The 18,613-nt window shown below is 37.3% G+C and overlaps 1 protein-coding gene across 1 annotated transcript in view; it reads left to right on the forward strand.

The window, feature by feature from the left end:
- CPS1 (carbamoyl-phosphate synthase 1) overlaps positions 1 to 18,613 on the forward strand; it is a 114,578-nt gene that overhangs the window by 87,797 nt on the left and 8,168 nt on the right. The window contains exons 28-34 of the mRNA XM_037523974.2: positions 618 to 693; positions 2,797 to 2,874; positions 5,346 to 5,453; positions 6,646 to 6,735; positions 8,059 to 8,229; positions 10,657 to 10,731; positions 13,311 to 13,409. Of these exons, the coding sequence (XP_037379871.1) occupies positions 618 to 693; positions 2,797 to 2,874; positions 5,346 to 5,453; positions 6,646 to 6,735; positions 8,059 to 8,229; positions 10,657 to 10,731; positions 13,311 to 13,409 (697 nt within the window). The remainder of the gene's footprint in view (positions 1 to 617; positions 694 to 2,796; positions 2,875 to 5,345; positions 5,454 to 6,645; positions 6,736 to 8,058; positions 8,230 to 10,656; positions 10,732 to 13,310; positions 13,410 to 18,613) is intronic.

Here is an 18,613-nt window from a genome sequence, read left to right on the forward strand (position 1 = left end):
ATGTCATCTTACTCCTCCTTTCCCCCTCCCATCCCACCTCACTTTGAAAATGTCACAATTCACGTAGCATTCTTTTTCAAAGGCTTATAAAGAAGGCTATAATTGAGTAGGTTTCATTCAGAGACTGAACCTTATATTTGCAAATGTTCCTGAAAAATGATTCTTTTATAACCGGGTTGAGGTAGTAGAATGAATGACCTGCTTTGACTATGTACCTGTGCATTCACATCAGCCATTGGTAATGAACTCTGAAGAAACAGGGATAGAGAAACTAGGATCTGGGCTATATCTTATTATAGTTTAATAACTACATGGAACTGGTGGAGTTAAAACAGTAAGTCAGACAGAGAAAGCTTGGGGAGTGTGCCATCATTATAGCTACCATGGTTCTTTAGGGCATTCTCACACCCACTGGAGGTGACTTTTTATTTTGGTTGATTGTCCTGGTGAATAAATGGAGTAAAATCTCAATTTAGGAGAAGGAACCTTCTTACTTGGCCCAGCCCAGAACTGTCAGTAGCCTGGAACTGTTTTTGAAAATTTGTCATTACATTAGCTTGGTTACTTTGAGTGATTAAGAAACTGACCTGCTTTTCTTTTTTCCTCTCCTTTCCTAGTGGGTCTGCTATGAATGTGGTTTACTCTGAAGCTGAAATGAAAAAATTCCTGGAGGAGGCCACTAGAGTGTCTCAGGTAGTGTCCACTTTTCTCCTAGTGACTTTTACTACTTTTGTTAACTGCTACCTTATTTTATATGTTACTTTCTTTTCACATGATCTTGTAAGGACAGTTTTATTCTTCTTTTATTCTTCTCCCCACTGCTTTCCTATATATGGAGATGAGAAAGCAAAAATGCATTTGATTATATTTAAATCCTTAGGGTTAGCCAAGAAGAGTAGACCAATGCAAATTTGAACAAAACAGAGATTTCTGTTTTTAGATCCCAGGAGCAACACTGGACCAGCATCTGTGTCTGTTCACAAGTCTGATGCTGGTGAAGTTACCTCTAGGGTTGCAAAGCAAACTCATCATGACCCAGTGAAGGCTTTCCTGATTTTCTCTTCTCACACCTGAAGAGACATTGCCTCAGTTGACTCTATAACTTTAACAGTATATCTAGTACCCACCCCCTCACCTATTGATTTATTTTCATTTTGTTTCATTCCATTTGTCAGCTAATAAAAAATGTTTATAATTTTGTGGTCACCCCACTACCTACCTCCACATGACTCATTTTAGATTTATCCAGTGGGGTTATTGATATGCACACCTTGTGCAAATCCTGTAGAGGATGAAAGGAATGTTTTGTTCTTAAAAATTTTCAAAAGCTCGTTGAGAGAGAGTGAGTGAGAGAGAGAGAGAGAGATTTATAAAGAGCTTGACATTAGGCAAGTGGAATTTGGAGGGAGCTTGCTGAAGAGTGAAATTGGGGGCATTTACAGGAGGAGGAATAAACATGGATTGTCCCAGCACACATAAAACTGAGCCTCACATCTGTGTGGTAGTTGCTTCTTGAGGACATTTGGACAGTGAAAAGAGTAGATAAGAAATGAAAAGAAGAAAACAGTAAAAACAGATAAAGCCAAGTGGATTTTAAAGTTTTTGTGTGAACATGAGATAATTGAGGAAGGAACATCTCCAAGAGGCCAGTTTTCATTAATATGCATTTAGATATTCATTCATATTTAGAATCTGCTATATGGCATTGTCAGATTCCAGTATCTTCTTCATGGAACCATAGATGTAGTCTCTGCTATTAGAGACAATATCAAGTGTCAAATTATTACAAATAAGTATGATGAGAATTACAACAGAGAAAAAAGCAGGATGCTGAGGAGGTGTGTAAAAGTATTAGATCCAGTACTATTGGGAATTTTAAAATAATTTAAAATGGTTGATTCAGAGTTAATTGGATGAAAGGTTTATATTGCAAGTGTAGGAAAAAAGAACAGCATATATAAAGGCCTACAGGTAAGAGAGAACATGGAGTTTCGTTATGAATGAGACCATCCGGTATTTTTCTTTTTCTTTCTGGCTTATTTCACTGAGCATGATCCCTTCCAGCTCCATCCATGTTGCTGCAAATTGCATGTGTTTATATTTTTTGAATGCTGAGTAAAATTCCATGGTGTATATGTACCACATCTTCTTGATCCAGTTATCCATTTTTGGGCATTTGGGTTGTTTCCATAGCTTAGCTATTGTAAATTGTGCTGCTATAAACATAGGCGTGCAGGTGCCCTTTGGAATTACTATTTCTGTGTCCTTTGGGTAAATACCTAGGAGTGGAATTGCTGGATCATATGGAAGCTCTATGTTTAGTAGGTCAAGAAATCTCCACACAGCTCTCCATAGTGGTTGGACCTTTTTACAATTCTTATGTAGAACTGGTTGAAGAAATTGCTCTTGGAGAAGATGAGCATATCAGGAGAGAAAGAAACTGAACTGATAATATATATAATTACAGATAAAGTAGAAGGCTTGTCGTGATTCTGGAAATAGAGAAGGCACCACATTCTGCCCCTTTGTAAGCCCCCTCTTATATTTGAAATGTCAAAACTTGTGGTCAGTTCACTTAATACTCAAGGCCGGAGAAAGATCCTTGGCCTCAATGGAAGCAGAGAATGAACTTGTTCCCACTAAACAATTTAGTTAATGCATTTGTACAGGTAGGGTGTTTAGCATGAAGGTTTTGAAAAATATTGTCCAGGTATTTGCTTAAGGTATGTGATTTACTTGCTACTATACAAATGATTTCAGCTAAAAGTTCTGCCTTCCTGTTTTCCTTGGTGACAGGAACACCCAGTGGTGCTGACGAAATTTATTGAGGGTGCCCGGGAAGTAGAAATGGATGCTGTTGGCAAGGAGGGAAGAGTAAGTGTTGTATCCCTATATCCCCACCCTTGCCTTACTGTCAAATTGTTTTTCTTGGGAATTTTGAAACCTAACATATATTAGAGTTCATGATTTCTACAAAACAGGTATTTAATAATAATAATGGATAAGCTGCTCAGTTAAAAAAAATCAAATTTACTGACAATTCAGTTGATGTGTCATGGGTACCACATTTCCTGTGTTCCATACCATTAGAATTTCTCTTTGATTTTATTCAAAATTAATTATCATCCTGTACTCATCATTCTTTTTGAATAGATTTTCTTCCTCGCTTTCTTTTGTCTGCGGGTTTCCTTTTATGTTTAGATGGACATTATAAGAACATCCAACACTTTTCTTTCTGAAGTTCCTAATTGAATCCCTAGGTTTTTCTTCTTTCTTAATTTCTCACCCTCCACCCTTTTTTTATTGGGTTAATAAAGCAAAACTAAATAGAGTGGGGCAGATGAAGATAATAACATGAAATTGGCATACATATCACACACACCTTATAGTACTAATGCTATGAATGCCTCCGGCTTCAGGGAAAAATGAAAATGTAAAGAATCCCTCCCTTTAGTTTTGCTAGTCGTGCTAATAAGGCATCTGTGATTTATCTTGAAATATAGAAAGTTATGTTTTAGGGAATTCATGTCATTTTTTTTGCTATAAGGAAAAATAAAAAGTTGGACTTCTTTTACTTTTCAGATACTTCAAAACACTACTGAAAATGTTAAGCCTTGTTTATTTATTCTGGCCTTGCAGATTAGCTGCTCAAAGTAGGGTTGTGTTATTACATACATATGAGTAATAATGGCTTCTTGCCACAGAATCTCATAATCCTGATTTAAATATCCTCAGAAAATCATTTTTCAACTCTTTATCCCCCCAAAGATGAGAATTTTCTTCATGGTTTCCCTGATGTGGTCATATGTTTTCTTTTTAACTTTTTTGGATATGTATAATGCACAAGACACTATAAGATTATCTATCCATATATCTACTATCTTCACATATAATGTCTAACTATCTACCTGTCTGTCTGTCTAGAGCATATCATAGATTCATTCTCTTGAACTAAGGATCTGCCTCCCTGGAATTCCTGTCCATGACCTCCTGGCCTTCAGAGTGGTAGAGCAGATCCTTAGTTTCCCCTCTTTTCAACGTTTCAAGTATTTGAAACTGAGATTAAAATAAGATGACTATGATCCTAACAGCATAGAAGTAAAGAATGTCAGAAGACTAGTCTCGAGATGTTACTAGCTTTTCAGATATTGTACTGGTAAAGCAATGCTGCTCTGCTAGTCAGATTTGACTCCAAGATGCTCTTGATAGAAGCTTCTCTCAGACATGGGCCATTACTTATCATTCTGGAATCCCTCTTTTTGAAATGTACCAGGTTTGTCATATAATTTTTAAACAGTCATAGTCATAAGTGGACACAGTACTTAAGGTATGCTTTTCTCAGAATTTGGTGGGACTATTGCCTCTCCATTTCTGGACACTATGAAAGTATGTGTATTTACTGTGCACTAAATATCATGCCATCTACTGTACGTGTTCTCTTTTATCCTTACAAACAGTCTATATGACAGATGCCCTGATTTTCCCATTGTATCAGAAGCCAAAGTTAAGCAGATAAAACACAATGTCCAAGGCTCAGAGCTCAAAAGTGATAACAGGACATGTGAGATTCGAATTTCACTCTGCTCATAAATCTGATAAGCAAATCTCTGTAATTTATTTGTCTTTTGCAATCGTCTGTCATTCTTCCTCACTCTCAGCTTTATCATTTCTCAAAGACACACGTATTACTTAGCATTCAGTTTCTAGTAACTGAAACTACAAACTTTGGAATCTGACAGATAAGTCTTCAAAATCCTGACTGGGCATTGTAGCAGTTGCATATACTTTAGTTATTTATCCTTATATTGCTTTAGTCTCTTGACCACCGAAGGAGGACACAAGTATTTTCTTCTTGCTCTCTGCATCTCTTAAATTTCAGATTAAAGATCTCATGGTTTTTAGATTGCAATTCTCCTTCTGGTCCATGTAAGTTATTAGATTTATCAACTAGATGATATTCACCTCTTCCATCTTTTTTCTTTTCCAGTGTCTAAAACAATCTGATAATATCTAGCACACTTTCCAAATGCTTCAGTTTCCTATTTGTTCTTAAAAGTCAATTTAAGTTAACTTAGTTTTCTTTTTTCCTAATATTTGAATCCATGCTAATCAATGGAAGAGGAAGATATGCTCAGTTGCCCTCGGCTGTCCCTAGAGACAATCTGTCCTTATACAGGGAGGCTTGGAAAGTCTACAAGTATCACTCTTTCACTCCTCTCGCCAGAGACTTAGCAAAGCAACTGGTCAATGCTGGAGCCATCTTTCAGAATCAAAGGGGTGGGCAAGACAGTAGTGTCATTGAAGTAGGTGCCTGACTACTCTTTCTAAAACCTTCTTTTGGCCAGGTGATCTCTCATGCCATCTCTGAACACGTGGAAGATGCAGGAGTCCACTCAGGAGATGCTACTCTGATGTTGCCCACACAAACCATCAGCCAAGGAGCCCTTGAAAAGGTCATCATTTTTCATTGAAAGTGGGAGGGGGAAAAAAGGGGGGGACGTGATCAAAAGAGGGGGACTTGATCAAAAAGTCCATCCCCACTTTCAGATTCCGTAAGTTCTAGGCTGAGTCCCATAATTTGCGTTTTTAATAACCCCCCATGTGAGGCTACTGCTGTTGTTCTGGGGACCATATTTGGCTAACTACTGTTAGCTGTTTCTAATGTTTAAGAGCCACATGTAGGTGAGCAACTATAAATCCATGTTTGTCAGGTAGAAGAAAGTGTGCAGCAGTCTCGTGAGAATTTCTTGAATCAGTGCTGTCACTGTCCCCGTTCATCCTCACCTTAAACCAGCCCTTTCTGATATGTCTTTTTTTGACATTTCTTTTAGAACCACTGCTTTAAAGACCCAGAATGATGACTCTGCCTCAGCACTCAATATGAACACTTAGCTGTATTAGGGACCATCTTTGTAAATGACCCTGCAGGTGTTCCTTAAGTTGTCAGGGACTTTACTCAGGCTTAGTATTGTGAGTGAGTCTTCGCAATAATCCTGCCACCAGAATCCAAGCAGGCCCATCTAACTGTATGTTAGCCAAAACCCTTGGCTTTTGCCTCTTGCAATGAGTTACCCATCTGGGCATGGGGATGTACAGGTTCTGATAGGATACAGGAATTCCTATATATGACATGCAGGGCCTCCCTGTAGGGAAACATCATTTCATTCTGACCATAATATCTACCCCTGTGCAGTCCAGGGCAACAGAAATGTAACATAAATGAAGTCTCTCTGGTCTCTTTACAGTACCATGTAATTTCAGGGCCTGTACCTCACAGCAGGCAGGTCATTCGATTGATACAGAGTTTGGACTATGATTCTTGTGCTGAGCAAGAAGACTGAAAGGATTCCAGTTCACCCTCAAAGTAAAGCAGGAGTCTATCCAGAGAGTATCATTGCATGGAGATAAGGATATTTGGCAGAGAGAGACTCCTATAAAATTAATATGTACTATTGTTTTGTTAATAGGGGCCTAATAATGGTTTCTATTGGATTATTATTTTTGTTACTACTATCAATATTATGATGGAGATGTAGTTCTCTGTAAAGAGAAATTAAATAAGTCTAAATTTAGGATGCTGTATCTTTTCTACATTTTTAACTAAGATGGAATCTGTAACACTGTATCCCTGTCCTTCTGATCTAGGTGAAGGATGCAACACGAAAGATCGCAAAGGCTTTTGCCATCTCTGGTCCATTCAACGTCCAGTTCCTTGTCAGAGGAAATGAAGTCTTGGTAAGATGTGCCAAGGGGTTTAAGAGAACGCCTCTGCTGTGTTAGGTCATGTTGGTCTGTGTCCCTCTGGCAGTCTTCTCTGTGAACACAGCCATAGAGCAACCGAGACCCCTGCGGCTGTTTGTGTCGGACTATGAGAATGAATGCAGCACAGAATGCCTGACTTGGTTGAAAGCACAGGCTCTTGGTGCACTGATATGTCAGTCACAGATTTGAAAAGCACTCTGATTCACAGGAAAGAAGATCTTTGCATGCCATCTGCAGTTTAATATAGATGGATGCAGCGACCATCGAAATCTGAAGTTACATGCACTGTAGTCTTGCTTCATTCCTTTCCCAGAGAAGGAAGCTGTTGTGGATACTATTTACAAATAATATATATATATATATATATATATATATATATATATATATATATATATATATATATATAAAACATTAAGTCAACTAGATTACTTGTTAGTGGATTTAGCCAATATCAATTCAATACCAACTCTGCACCATTATGTGGTAGCTACAGAGATGTATAAAACTCAGCATCCACTCACATAAATCTTTAATTCAGTGAGGCCCAGGAAGAAGGTAAATAGGTAGAGAACTATAACATAGAGTGGAGAGTAATAGCTGGAGGAGGAATGTACCTAAAATGATACTGTAGTCACAGAACAAAGAGAACATATCTGCCCACATGTGTGTCTCTGTGTGTGCACATGTTTGCATGAGCATCTGTGTTTTTAAGTGTCATGTGCCTGGCAGAGGTAGGTCATAAGTGATTTCAAGGAAAGATTTTGTAGTTTGAATCAAATCTTAAAGAATGGTTAGGATTTGGACAAATTTCAGACGGTAGTGGAGATATTACAAGTAGAATCTTTTTGGAAAAATAATCACATTTGAGGAGATAAAGTCTAATATTCATTCTAAAGAACTATCAGAAAGTGTTATATGATAAGATAGAGAGGTATATAGAAGCAAGAGGAGGAAAGGCCTTCAAAGACTAGGCTTTAATCAGTGGCCTGTGGAAACCCAACGAAGGCTGTTCAGTGGGAATGCAGTATTATCTGAGCTCTGTATTAAAATGAATCTATCACCAATGTAGGGGGTGGGTTGGATCTTGGGAAGAGGATGGACAAAGATCATAGCTACAAATACTGACTGAAAGGAAATCAGTTAACAAAAGTACAACACTAGGGAGAAGGGGGGAGGATGAGCAGAATAAGACCTAGTTACTAGCTTCTGGAACCTAAGTGACAGGGAGACTATTAATATTGTTGTTACTGGAACGCATCATCTTTTCTCTCCTTTGGAATTTTGTTTTCTCTACAGGTGATTGAGTGTAACCTGAGAGCTTCTCGATCCTTCCCATTTGTTTCCAAGACTCTTGGGGTAGACTTCATTGATGTGGCTACCAGGGTGATGATTGGCGAGAAGATTGATGAGAAACCTCTTCCAACATTGGAGCATCCGATTATTCCTGCTGACTATGTTGCAATTAAGGTATCATCTAAAAAATCTACTAGTCATATTTTAAATTCCAAGGAAATTAAAGAAATAATTTTTCACCAAAAATAACTCTGATACTTTAGGAACCTTCTAACTAAAGTGCATCACAGGGGATTTATGATATTTCCTTTCAAAGCAGCAATTCTGTTTCACTATAGGCAACTAGATACACTATTGGGCATTCCAAAATATCATATAGCATTGCAAAATCTTGAAACTGACTAGGTGAGTGAATTATAAACTGTATTTATGTGGCTGATGCATATAGTGTCAGCTTAGGTGTGGAACAGAAATTCTGGATGTATTTTGTTAGGCTAAGACTTAATTATGCCACTTTTGAAGTGTGCCAAAACTTCAGGGACTCATGAATTCTGTTAAAATGGTTATCGTGTGTTGTTTAGATCTTACCACCTTGGCCACCTTTACTTAGTTTCTGCTTTCTTCAATGGTACTGATGTCCTACTTGAATAGTTGAGACAGCAGTTGCTCTTAACAGTGGTGCCATGAGGGCAATGAAAATGGCAGCATCTGGGCCTCTCCTGGTGGCTCAGTGGTTGAACACTGGACTGCGAAGCTGCCCGCAGCCTCTGCAGCACCAGCTCGATCCCCAGCCGCTGGCGAGGATCCCACTTGGCGTGCAGACCTCTCCTGCCGCGCCCAGTGCTCCCCTCAGCAGTGTATTTCGTCAGTCTGCCTGTTCTGTTCCCTGCTCTGGCTCTGGTGAATTCTCTCACCCTCCCACGCTTCTGACAGTACCCAGTGCTTGTATAAATAAATAAATAAATCTTAAAAAAAAAGAAAAGAAAATGGCAGCATCTCTATGAAGAGGGACCAGGACTAACTTCTAATATATATTATATTTTAATAATACCTGAGTTAGGAATTCACGGTGCCCCTCTAGTTGCCTCAGTGTGCCCATGCATAGAGTATTTATGATGTGAATTTTAACTATTTTGAAGGATAGGTATAAGGATAATTGAGTTATTATATAAATATATTAGAATTTTTAGATAAAGCACACAATGAAATTAATTTATATTGTGTGATGTATTTATGTGGCATTTATATATTTGGATGCCTTCAAAAGGTTATAGACTAGCAACCTCAACAGTAATTGGGTTATAGCTGAAACTAGCTTCTAACTTACAGTGGAAGCTACACATCAAAAATTTTTATTAATCTTACTTAAGTTAATAATTTAAGGATGTCTTGGATTTTATAGTGCATTGAGATGAAATGTCACTTTTTATGTTGGGGGAGGGTGGCATTTTATTTCTGGAGACTATGAAGCAACATAAATTATTGAAGCTTTCAGTGGGAATACATGCACATAGAAATTTTTGTTTGAGACCAACAAGTAGAAGTCCCTGAAAAAATATTTTTCCACTGGAGAGTCTATATATGAATTTCAAATTCATGTTTCTTTATTTATAGATGCAGAAATATACACACATATGTGCATATGATAGTTTCTGACTTAAACAATATTGATGGATAGATATGTATTTTTCAAAATGTACTGTAGCTTCCAGTCTGCTTCCTTCCTAGTAATCATTATATATGAATCTTTACTTGTTTTTCAAGTTACTTATTCATACCCAGTCCTAATATAGCCCTAGTAAGGTGGGCAGATATCAACATATAAAAGCAGAAAAAGCTCAAGTGTGGGAACATATGATTACTTGTTTAAGATAACCCAGTAAAATGACCCAAAGCAAGAATTTCCATGATAACTTAGAATGGTGCCATAAACAATGGAGGATAGTCTAGACTAGATAAATGGATATAAGCAAGAAACATTAATTTGGTTCTTATTAAATTACACTGATAAAATAAATGAAAAGGAAGCACTACTATCTATTTTTCAGTTCATATGAAAGTTCTAGGCAAAAGTATTTCCAAGCAGAATGGTTTTCAAAGCCTTTTAAGAGGTGTCAACAACAGTTTAATGTCTCAGAAGTCAGCTTACAGACAGCCATTTCTGGCAAGGTGGCTTTGTTGCAAGTTCAAATGATCAGAACAAGAAGAGGAATGTTTCAAAAGCCTATGAAGGAAAAAAAAAAAGTGTTTGAACTCTGTGTTTGGGGAGACTGGTACCCAGGAGACTTACTTTGAAATTGCTCCAATAAGAATATGTGTAGGCCAGATTAGACACATTGGCCTAGACTGGTCACAGGGGCCCTATTTACAGAAATAATTAGTGATTATTTAACCCAAGTTTTTGGCCAAGAGCACAAGAAATTCTTGGAACAGAGTTTCAAAGCTATTTTTCAAGACAGATGCTTGGACCAAAGAGATTTTTTATGTGTCTACCATAGCCTAAATGAATCCTGTGAGAGATGATTCACTAGTATATTTATCTTCTCTTCTTTCTTTTATACCTTTCACTCACATATTTTTCCTTCCTCTTATTTCTGACAGGCTCCCATGTTTTCCTGGCCCCGGTTGAGGGATGCTGACCCCATTCTGAGATGTGAGATGACTTCCACTGGAGAGGTAACTAGTTAATGATCCATTAACACTTTAATTAAACTACTTTGACATTATGGTTTTATGATTTGAATATAGTGAAATAAATAAGCTGGTAAGTGCTAAGGGGGGGTAGCATGGACTTTTGCTGTAAGTCTGAAAGTGCTTTAGAATTTGAACTAAAGAGAAATATATTACATATTTAGATTACATATTTAAACTCCCACATATTTCAACATGTGACTATAGTACTTCTGTTCTTATTTCCACATTATACATTGAGAACATCTTTCTAAATAATTGTCTCTGGTTCTTTCTTCTTATTTTAAGGTGTTCAAGCCTCTCTGTAAGATCAGCACCCCCAAGCCCACACTACTGTGAAATTAAATCATTTGATTTTATCTAGCAATATGTAGAGTGAGTGTTCAGTATTGGAAAGATCATTGACCTAAGTACCAGGGAATCCATAGATATATGCAAAATCTCAGAACCACTTGCAAAACAACTTGCACCTCCCAGGGATTCTCTAAAAACTATAAAGTGACTGGCCACTGGATGTCCCTCTTCACTTGTGTTGGTTCTCTGTCAGTTGAAGGTTTCTTTAATAATGTAAAATGTGTTTCTTGTAGAGAGCTGTCAGCTTCTAGAAAGTTCTCTACATGTCAGTGTCAGGACATTTTATGAATCACCTAGCCCTTGACAGACTTACTAGATACAACCTTCAGATTCTCATCAGTGCACATTGGAGTGGCAACATCAGACTGAGGCATCATTGTTTTCTCTTGGTATTAAGGAAAGTCTGAAAGGGGAAAATATTTAATTGCAACAAATATGTGATGTTTTATATGGTTGCCTGGCTACAAGCAAAATCTGTGATGAGAAGCCAAGTGAGACGGGAAGGCGGGCAGTGAGAAATAAATGGCTATCTTGTTTGTATTTGGTCTGATGATTGCCTTCTCTTAGCCCCTTTCCTGCTTCTTTTAAATTAATAGGTAAGAAAATCCATGTTTAAAATGAGGGACCTACATTATGTTTCCTGACTTTTTAAGGAGATTCTTTTCAAGTTCCTCTTGATCCCATGGCCACTCAGGAGAGGGAATGTTTTAGCCAGTTCAGGGTTAGGATCAGGAACAGATGTTTTCTTTCATGGAAATTCTATTTTCAATGCCTATGGCCATTCAGTTTCCAGACATATATTATTGGAGTTGTTAAAATATGGAAATATGAAAAAATTAGAAATTCAGCTTCCCCTTTCTTGTATTTGTTTCAAAAGTGTGGAAAGAAATTCTTCTTTCATCAGTGGAATCATTTTTTGAAGTGTCACTAGTGTGATTTATGAGGCCTATTTTATAACTCAAATCAGTATAATAATTCTAACTTAATGAAATCTCAATTATGCTTCAGAGATATTTTCAGTGTTCAGATGGTTTATTTGGGACTGAATGAACCTTTAGCTCCTGATCTACATAATGGGCATTTTATCTTCTCTAGCAATGAAGTGGGAATTGTTAGTAATAATCTCATAACATAATCAATTCTTGCAACTCAACTTTCTATGTTTTTTGCAGATAACTGCTGAAACAGCTTATGTTTCATTGTATCTACACTTACAATTGTTACCCAGTTCGTTTTAGTAGAATTCAGGCTCTATTAAATTAGGCTGACATTAGTTAGTTGGCCAGTACTTGACTAATGCAAATATTCACTGTGGAGCGAAAAGCAACATGTTCTGGTGGGCAACTGAAGGTCATAATCACAAGAACTTCCTTTCACAGTGAAGGAGTCATTTGCTCAAAGAATGAAGTTAGCTGTCAGTGTTATTTACTCTAATGGTGGTTCTGAACCTGTGCCAAATGATGTTATACATCACAGAATCTACTCCCATTGTACTCAGATACACCACTATTCCATAGTCAGGTGTCCATTTGACTTGAGTTATATTGCAGCACAATTAACCTATAAGAAGCTTTTGTATATCCTCACATTGTATGTTGGTTTGGAATTGTTTGTTACAGATGAATGAGGTATACAGGATTAGTAACTGGGTGTTTTGCCTCATTTATGAAAATGAGTTTTTGAAAAAGGATAAGCTCCTTTGAGATTTTCATGGATTTATTGAATTTCTCAGATGTATTTCTCATAATCTGTATGAAATGACTCCTAACCAATTGAACAGCAGTTATATATTTCACTACTGATCCATGAATTCACGCATTGCTGCAGAGTGTACACGACATATACTGTTATTTAAACATTAAGTCATATTAACATTTGGTAACTCACCACATTATGGAGCAGAAGCTGTGATTTGTATCCAAATAACTCACAGTAGAATCCAGTTATGTTGCTCCATGGAGTGTTGTTGGATAGAGAAAGAATTGCTTATTCATTCATTATGCTTAATTAAAAACATAAGATACATCTGCCCTGGCCAGCCTTGTAATCCCATGTTGTATGGTTTTTTGCGCAACTCGATAAAATCTAGCAAAGGCGTATACACGGCAAGCGCTTTTCATTTGTATTTGTTTCTGCTTTTGTTTTTCTAGTAGGGGTAGATGACTGTTATTTACTTCCTTTCGTTTTATTTTCCATTTATCCTTAACCAGGTGGCTTGCTTCGGCGAAGGTATCCATTCAGCTTTCCTAAAGGCAATGCTTTCCACAGGATTTAAGATGCCCCAGAAAGGCATCCTGATTGGAATCCAGGTAGGTGGTGTGTGATGTCTTGCGTACCCATAGGTGAACACCTGCTGGGGTAGCTGGGGGCAGGAATCTTAATTATGCTATAGGAGAGGCCAGATTTATTTTAAGTTCCGCTGAAGAAGACAGCAGCCTATAGAAAGAATGTTCATTTGGTCTCAATAGATTCCTGAATTTTGCCTTTTTCTGTTGCAGTAGCCAACAAAAATAAATGAATAAATAAAGACAGAAAGAAAAAGTCTCCACTTAAGGGGTAGTTGTTCTGAAAGGGATGTAGGACATATTAAAAAGGATATCTTCTATTATTTCATTATATCTTTTCCACATGTTTTACTCTGAGTTTTTCCTCCTTAGTCCCTGAAAGTAGGCTTTCCAAAAGACAGGGCATACCTCCTCTTTTCCTTTCTATGTCTATGTCTATCTTTGATTTTTCCCTTTGTGAACTCATCCATCTCAAAAGTATCCACTCTCTTTTCTATAACTGTCTGCCTTTAAATCTTCATCTTTAGTCATCTCATGTTTACAGCAATCTGCTGGAGTCTTCTGTCAGGATGTCTCAAACTCAACATGTCCCCAACTGAAGTCATACTAGCCACCTCTTTGCCTCTGTTTCTTCCTCTCATTCATTCACTTGTTCATTCATTCATTCATTCATTCACATTTCAATTTCTACTAAATGTCAAAGATTCAAAGTTAAAAAAGTCAAGGGCATTATTTCAGAAATTTTCTATACATGATCCTCCACAAAGAATTGCAATTTCTTTAAGGACAGAGGCTTGATGTATATCCCAGAGCACACTATGGAGGATCTTGAAATATTATTATTTAGTGACATTTCTAGGTCAAAGCAGGGTGAAATAATTATATGTGAATATGTTCATACAATGAAAAAGGCAATACTGATTAATTATTGCAAGTCAAATTTAAATCTTGAGGCAAAGTGGAAGCCAGGAAATTTCTGTTACTCCTGGTAATAATTATTGAGAAAATGTGCAAACTGTTCTGTTTATAAGTTTCCTTAAAAAAATGCTAGGTGCTCCCCAAATGGTCACTCAATTTCTTTTGGGAATAGTAATTCTTGGATCTTATAAAAACTGTAGATAGTCATATATATATATATATATATATATATATATATCACCCCTGCTATTCTTTTAATAAGCTCAAACCCTTCATGGTTACCTAAAAATCAATAAAAATATAATTAAAGTAGTACCTGGTATTCTCAAACCAGTGGGTGATTATTATGCATGCCATTTTATTAGGGTGTCTTAATATCAGTAAATTAGACTCTGGAGACTAGATGGGTAGTAACTTTGGAGAAGTTTCTGCGAAGAATAACTTGAGATTTTGTGCCCTAAAGGTGCCAGAAGGGCGATGGTGAACAGTTAGAGCAGAGGCTAACAAGATGACTTGTAATTGCAAAGCTTGATGGCAGTTTAGAGACAAATCACTCCATATGAGAGACTCATCACATTATAAATGGGTATTAAGCATTATTAAGTCACAAGTATGAGAGTATTTGCCCACCTTCCAGTTATGGCCTAAAGTTTAATGTGAGACCTGGGGGCATTCAGAGGAGACTGTGCCCTTAGTCCCCATCTTCATAACTAATCATAATAGTGCTAACATTTTAAAATACCAGTTTAAGAAGGCAGTGATGTATAAAATTGTGCCTTGTTTGGTTCCAGTGCTGCAGGGAAATGTGAGGCAAAAATTAATTTGATTCCTCGGAAGTATTTGTGTGAGTTTGGCATCAGTTTAACAGAAATTTTGCTTTGCAAGAAAAAAGGGTTTTGTAGAGAAAAAAAAAAAACAGTTTTCATAAAATAACTCTGGTTATGTCTATTGAAGTTCTATTACTCAATGCATTATTTTTAAAGAAATGAATGTTCCAGCAGCTACATGAGTCTCCCTGTGCATAAGAGTATAATGTTCAGCTTTTAAATATATATAAACATATTTAATTGAAATTAATATTTTTAAATATAATTTTAACTTTAATTTAATCTGTATTTAATTACCATTAATACATGCACACAGTAACTATAAAGTTAAAATGTATATTTAATGAAATATAATAAAATTATATTTCATAAAATATGTACCGCTGTGGTAAAATTGATTAGCAGGCCCCTAAGCCTCTGGAGATGGATAAGAATCTTTCTCTGACCTACTTTATATGAAGGCAAGGAAAAGTTACTCTCACCAGCAGTTAATGTATAGTCTCACCATTATTCTGTGAGGATTTTTATTCATAGTGATATTTTAAAAAATGTGTACCCTTATTTATTAATCTAACAACATGACAGATATTACTAATTAGATAGTTAGTAGCTACACAATTCATGTGGGCATCTCAGTTAAAACAGGAACAAATATAATCTCAACTTTTTAATCCAAGTTTCATAGAAACTGAATAAAGTGATTTAAAACATGAAACATATTTCAGGGTACATTATGCATTTTTATCACTTTATTGTACATGATTCCACTTGGTCAGAAGACTTCATATAAACTCAGTTGAATATGTCAAAACTGGCATATAGTACTATTAATGTAAGCATGGTCGTTAGGTACAGAAAATACATTGGAAGATATTTAGTCATGTAACAAAGTTCTTAGACCATACGTCTTAGATTTTTTTAAATCAGTTACATTCTGATTCTTAATATAATCATTCAGTTAGTAGGATGCTGTGTAGAATTCACTTACAGAAGAGCATTGCTAACCAGCACTGCACAGTTAATTTTCTTTATTATTTCTTTGTGTCTAAACTGGGAGGATGGTGAATAACTATCTTGTTTATTTGAGGTAAGGATCTTCTTTGGTTTTTCCTCCCAACTTTACCTAACTGCCTGCTATGAATAGAAGGATTAATGAAGATATCTTGTTTTTAAAGATTTATTATTTATGCATACAAGAACTGGGGTATAGGCCAGAGGTGTGGGAGGTGAGAGGATTCACCAGAGACACAATGGGGAACAGAACAGGTGGATTTACTGAAATACACTGCTGAGGGGAGCAGCGGGCAGGTCAGAAGAGGTCTGCTGTACCATGTGGGTAGCTCTCTGGCCGGGGATTGAACTCGTGCTGCAGTGGCTGCAAATAGCTTCATAGTTGCATCTCAACCCCTTGTGCCACCAGTGAGGTCCAATGAAGATATCTTGATTCATTAATTTTTCAAACAGATTGCATGAGAAAAATGGAGGAAAATAGAAATATGGAAGAGAGGTAAAAGTGTTTGAACCAGGAAACATTTTTTCTTATTGTTGATAGTTTAGAACATATTTAAGTAGTAATGTCTTCCTAGCATATACCAGTCACTTTGTAACATTTAGTGAGTAAAGTGTGTGTGTGTGTGTGTGTGTGTGTGTGTGTGTGTGTGTGTGTGTGTGTGTGTGTGTGTGTGTGTAGGGTCAGGAATGGCCACAGTGCAGGTTTTCTGATCCCATGACCGGGTAAAGGAGGAGTCAGAGTCCTCGGTGGATTTTTGCAGGCTTTTATTGGAATTTACCCGGTACACAGCAGGCAGGAGTGTTGGGGGCCGGTAGGCTGGCAGGCCTCCCAGCCCCCAGCAGGTCTTCTCTCTGGGCTCTCCGGCCTTCTCTCGGCTTCTGCTTCTCTTGCTTCTCTCTCAGTTTCTGCTACTTCTTTCTCGGCTTCTCTTTCAGCTTCTGCTCTTGTTGGCTTCTACTGGCGTCCCTGTGATGCCGCCCTTAAAAGCACAGTCTCCGCCCAGGTGAATCCCATCTACCTATGCCCACACCCTATTCCAGGTGCTCGCCATCAGGCATGCATTCGGGACCGCAAGGATCCATCATCTATGCCTGATGGCAGGAGGGCAGAAAAACCTGACATTTTTCCTTACCCTACAGTGTGCAAGCATGCATGTGCGTGCACACACACACTAACTATATGGCAATCTTCTTAACTTTTTATCTCCCTTCTCTTTCCCATCTTACTCCTGTACACATACAGATCCCCTATTTCTGCTTTCTCAAAGTTAAATCCTATGGGTCAAATTACCTGGGAAGATTGAAAAAATCATAACATCAATCCTGTGTAACTAGGACTCAGGGGAAAAAGTATCAAGATTTACATCTCGTCAAAGGATCTTTGTCAGCTTGACAGTTACAGTCGTTGTGTCACTACCACGCACCCTCCATATACCAAGCTGGAGCTAATATAAGAAAGGCTTAGTGCAGGTTTATATGGCAACAAAATTGCCCTATTTTCCTTGTCCCATCAGAATTTATTTTTAGTTGCTATGAGTCGACATTCTGCCTTGTTTTGAAGTTTTCTGCAACACCCTTTAACAATAAATGATTTGCTCTGGAGTAGATCAAGAGCACTGGCTGTTTTCCCCTCTGATTGGACTACTCACTGGTGCTTGTGGAGTGCGAGCACCATCTTGACGTGAGTGCTTCAGCATCACTCAGAAACACAAAGCAAGCATTTATTTGAAAAAGACAACTCCAAGTGACATGAATAATCCTTTATCTTCCATTTGGAATACTAGGAACAACCATAGAGTTGTCAGTCCAGTCATCCCCAGAGTTTACCCGCATCCCACAGTATAACTTGGCTCTCTTTTCTGCAGCCAGAAGGTGAAAATTATAATTGGGAGAAGTATTATAATTGGGAGAAGTATATGTGTGTGTGTGTATATATATATATATATATATATATATATGTGTGTATATATATATGTTGTAAAGACTTATAAACACTTTTTAAGAAAATAAATCAGCTTGTACTTTTCACCTTTAGTAACAAATGGTTTCTTACCCAGGTATTTTCAATCAGCTATTAAATCTGGGGCTACTCAGATGCAAGCTGACAGCTGTAATTTCTTTTTGTAGAGAGGCTGTTTTATGTGTCACAAGTGTTCAATACATGTTTGATAGAAGTTTATAATGTGGCTATGAAAGCCAACACCCAGACCAGAAGGCAGAGTGGTTCCCTGGCTGGGAACTGCCAATACTGTCATGTCAGATATGTATCTTTTCCACATGGGGGACAGCACTGAAACAGCTCCATAATGAGGTTCTGACTGGTGTCTGCAGGTCTTAGGGAACTTTCTGACTTATTTTACTTTAAAATGGCAAAGAAAAAAATTACATACTAGTACTCCTCCCTGAACATTTTTCTTTGTGACATTGACCAAGGTTGGTCCTCTTATCGCTTTTTCCCATTCTTAAATTTAA

Source organism: Talpa occidentalis, unplaced genomic scaffold (genome assembly GCF_014898055.3).
Source record: "Talpa occidentalis isolate TD23 unplaced genomic scaffold, MPIMG_talOcc4v2.1 talOcc4.3, whole genome shotgun sequence".
NCBI lineage: Eukaryota > Metazoa > Chordata > Mammalia > Eulipotyphla > Talpidae > Talpa > Talpa occidentalis.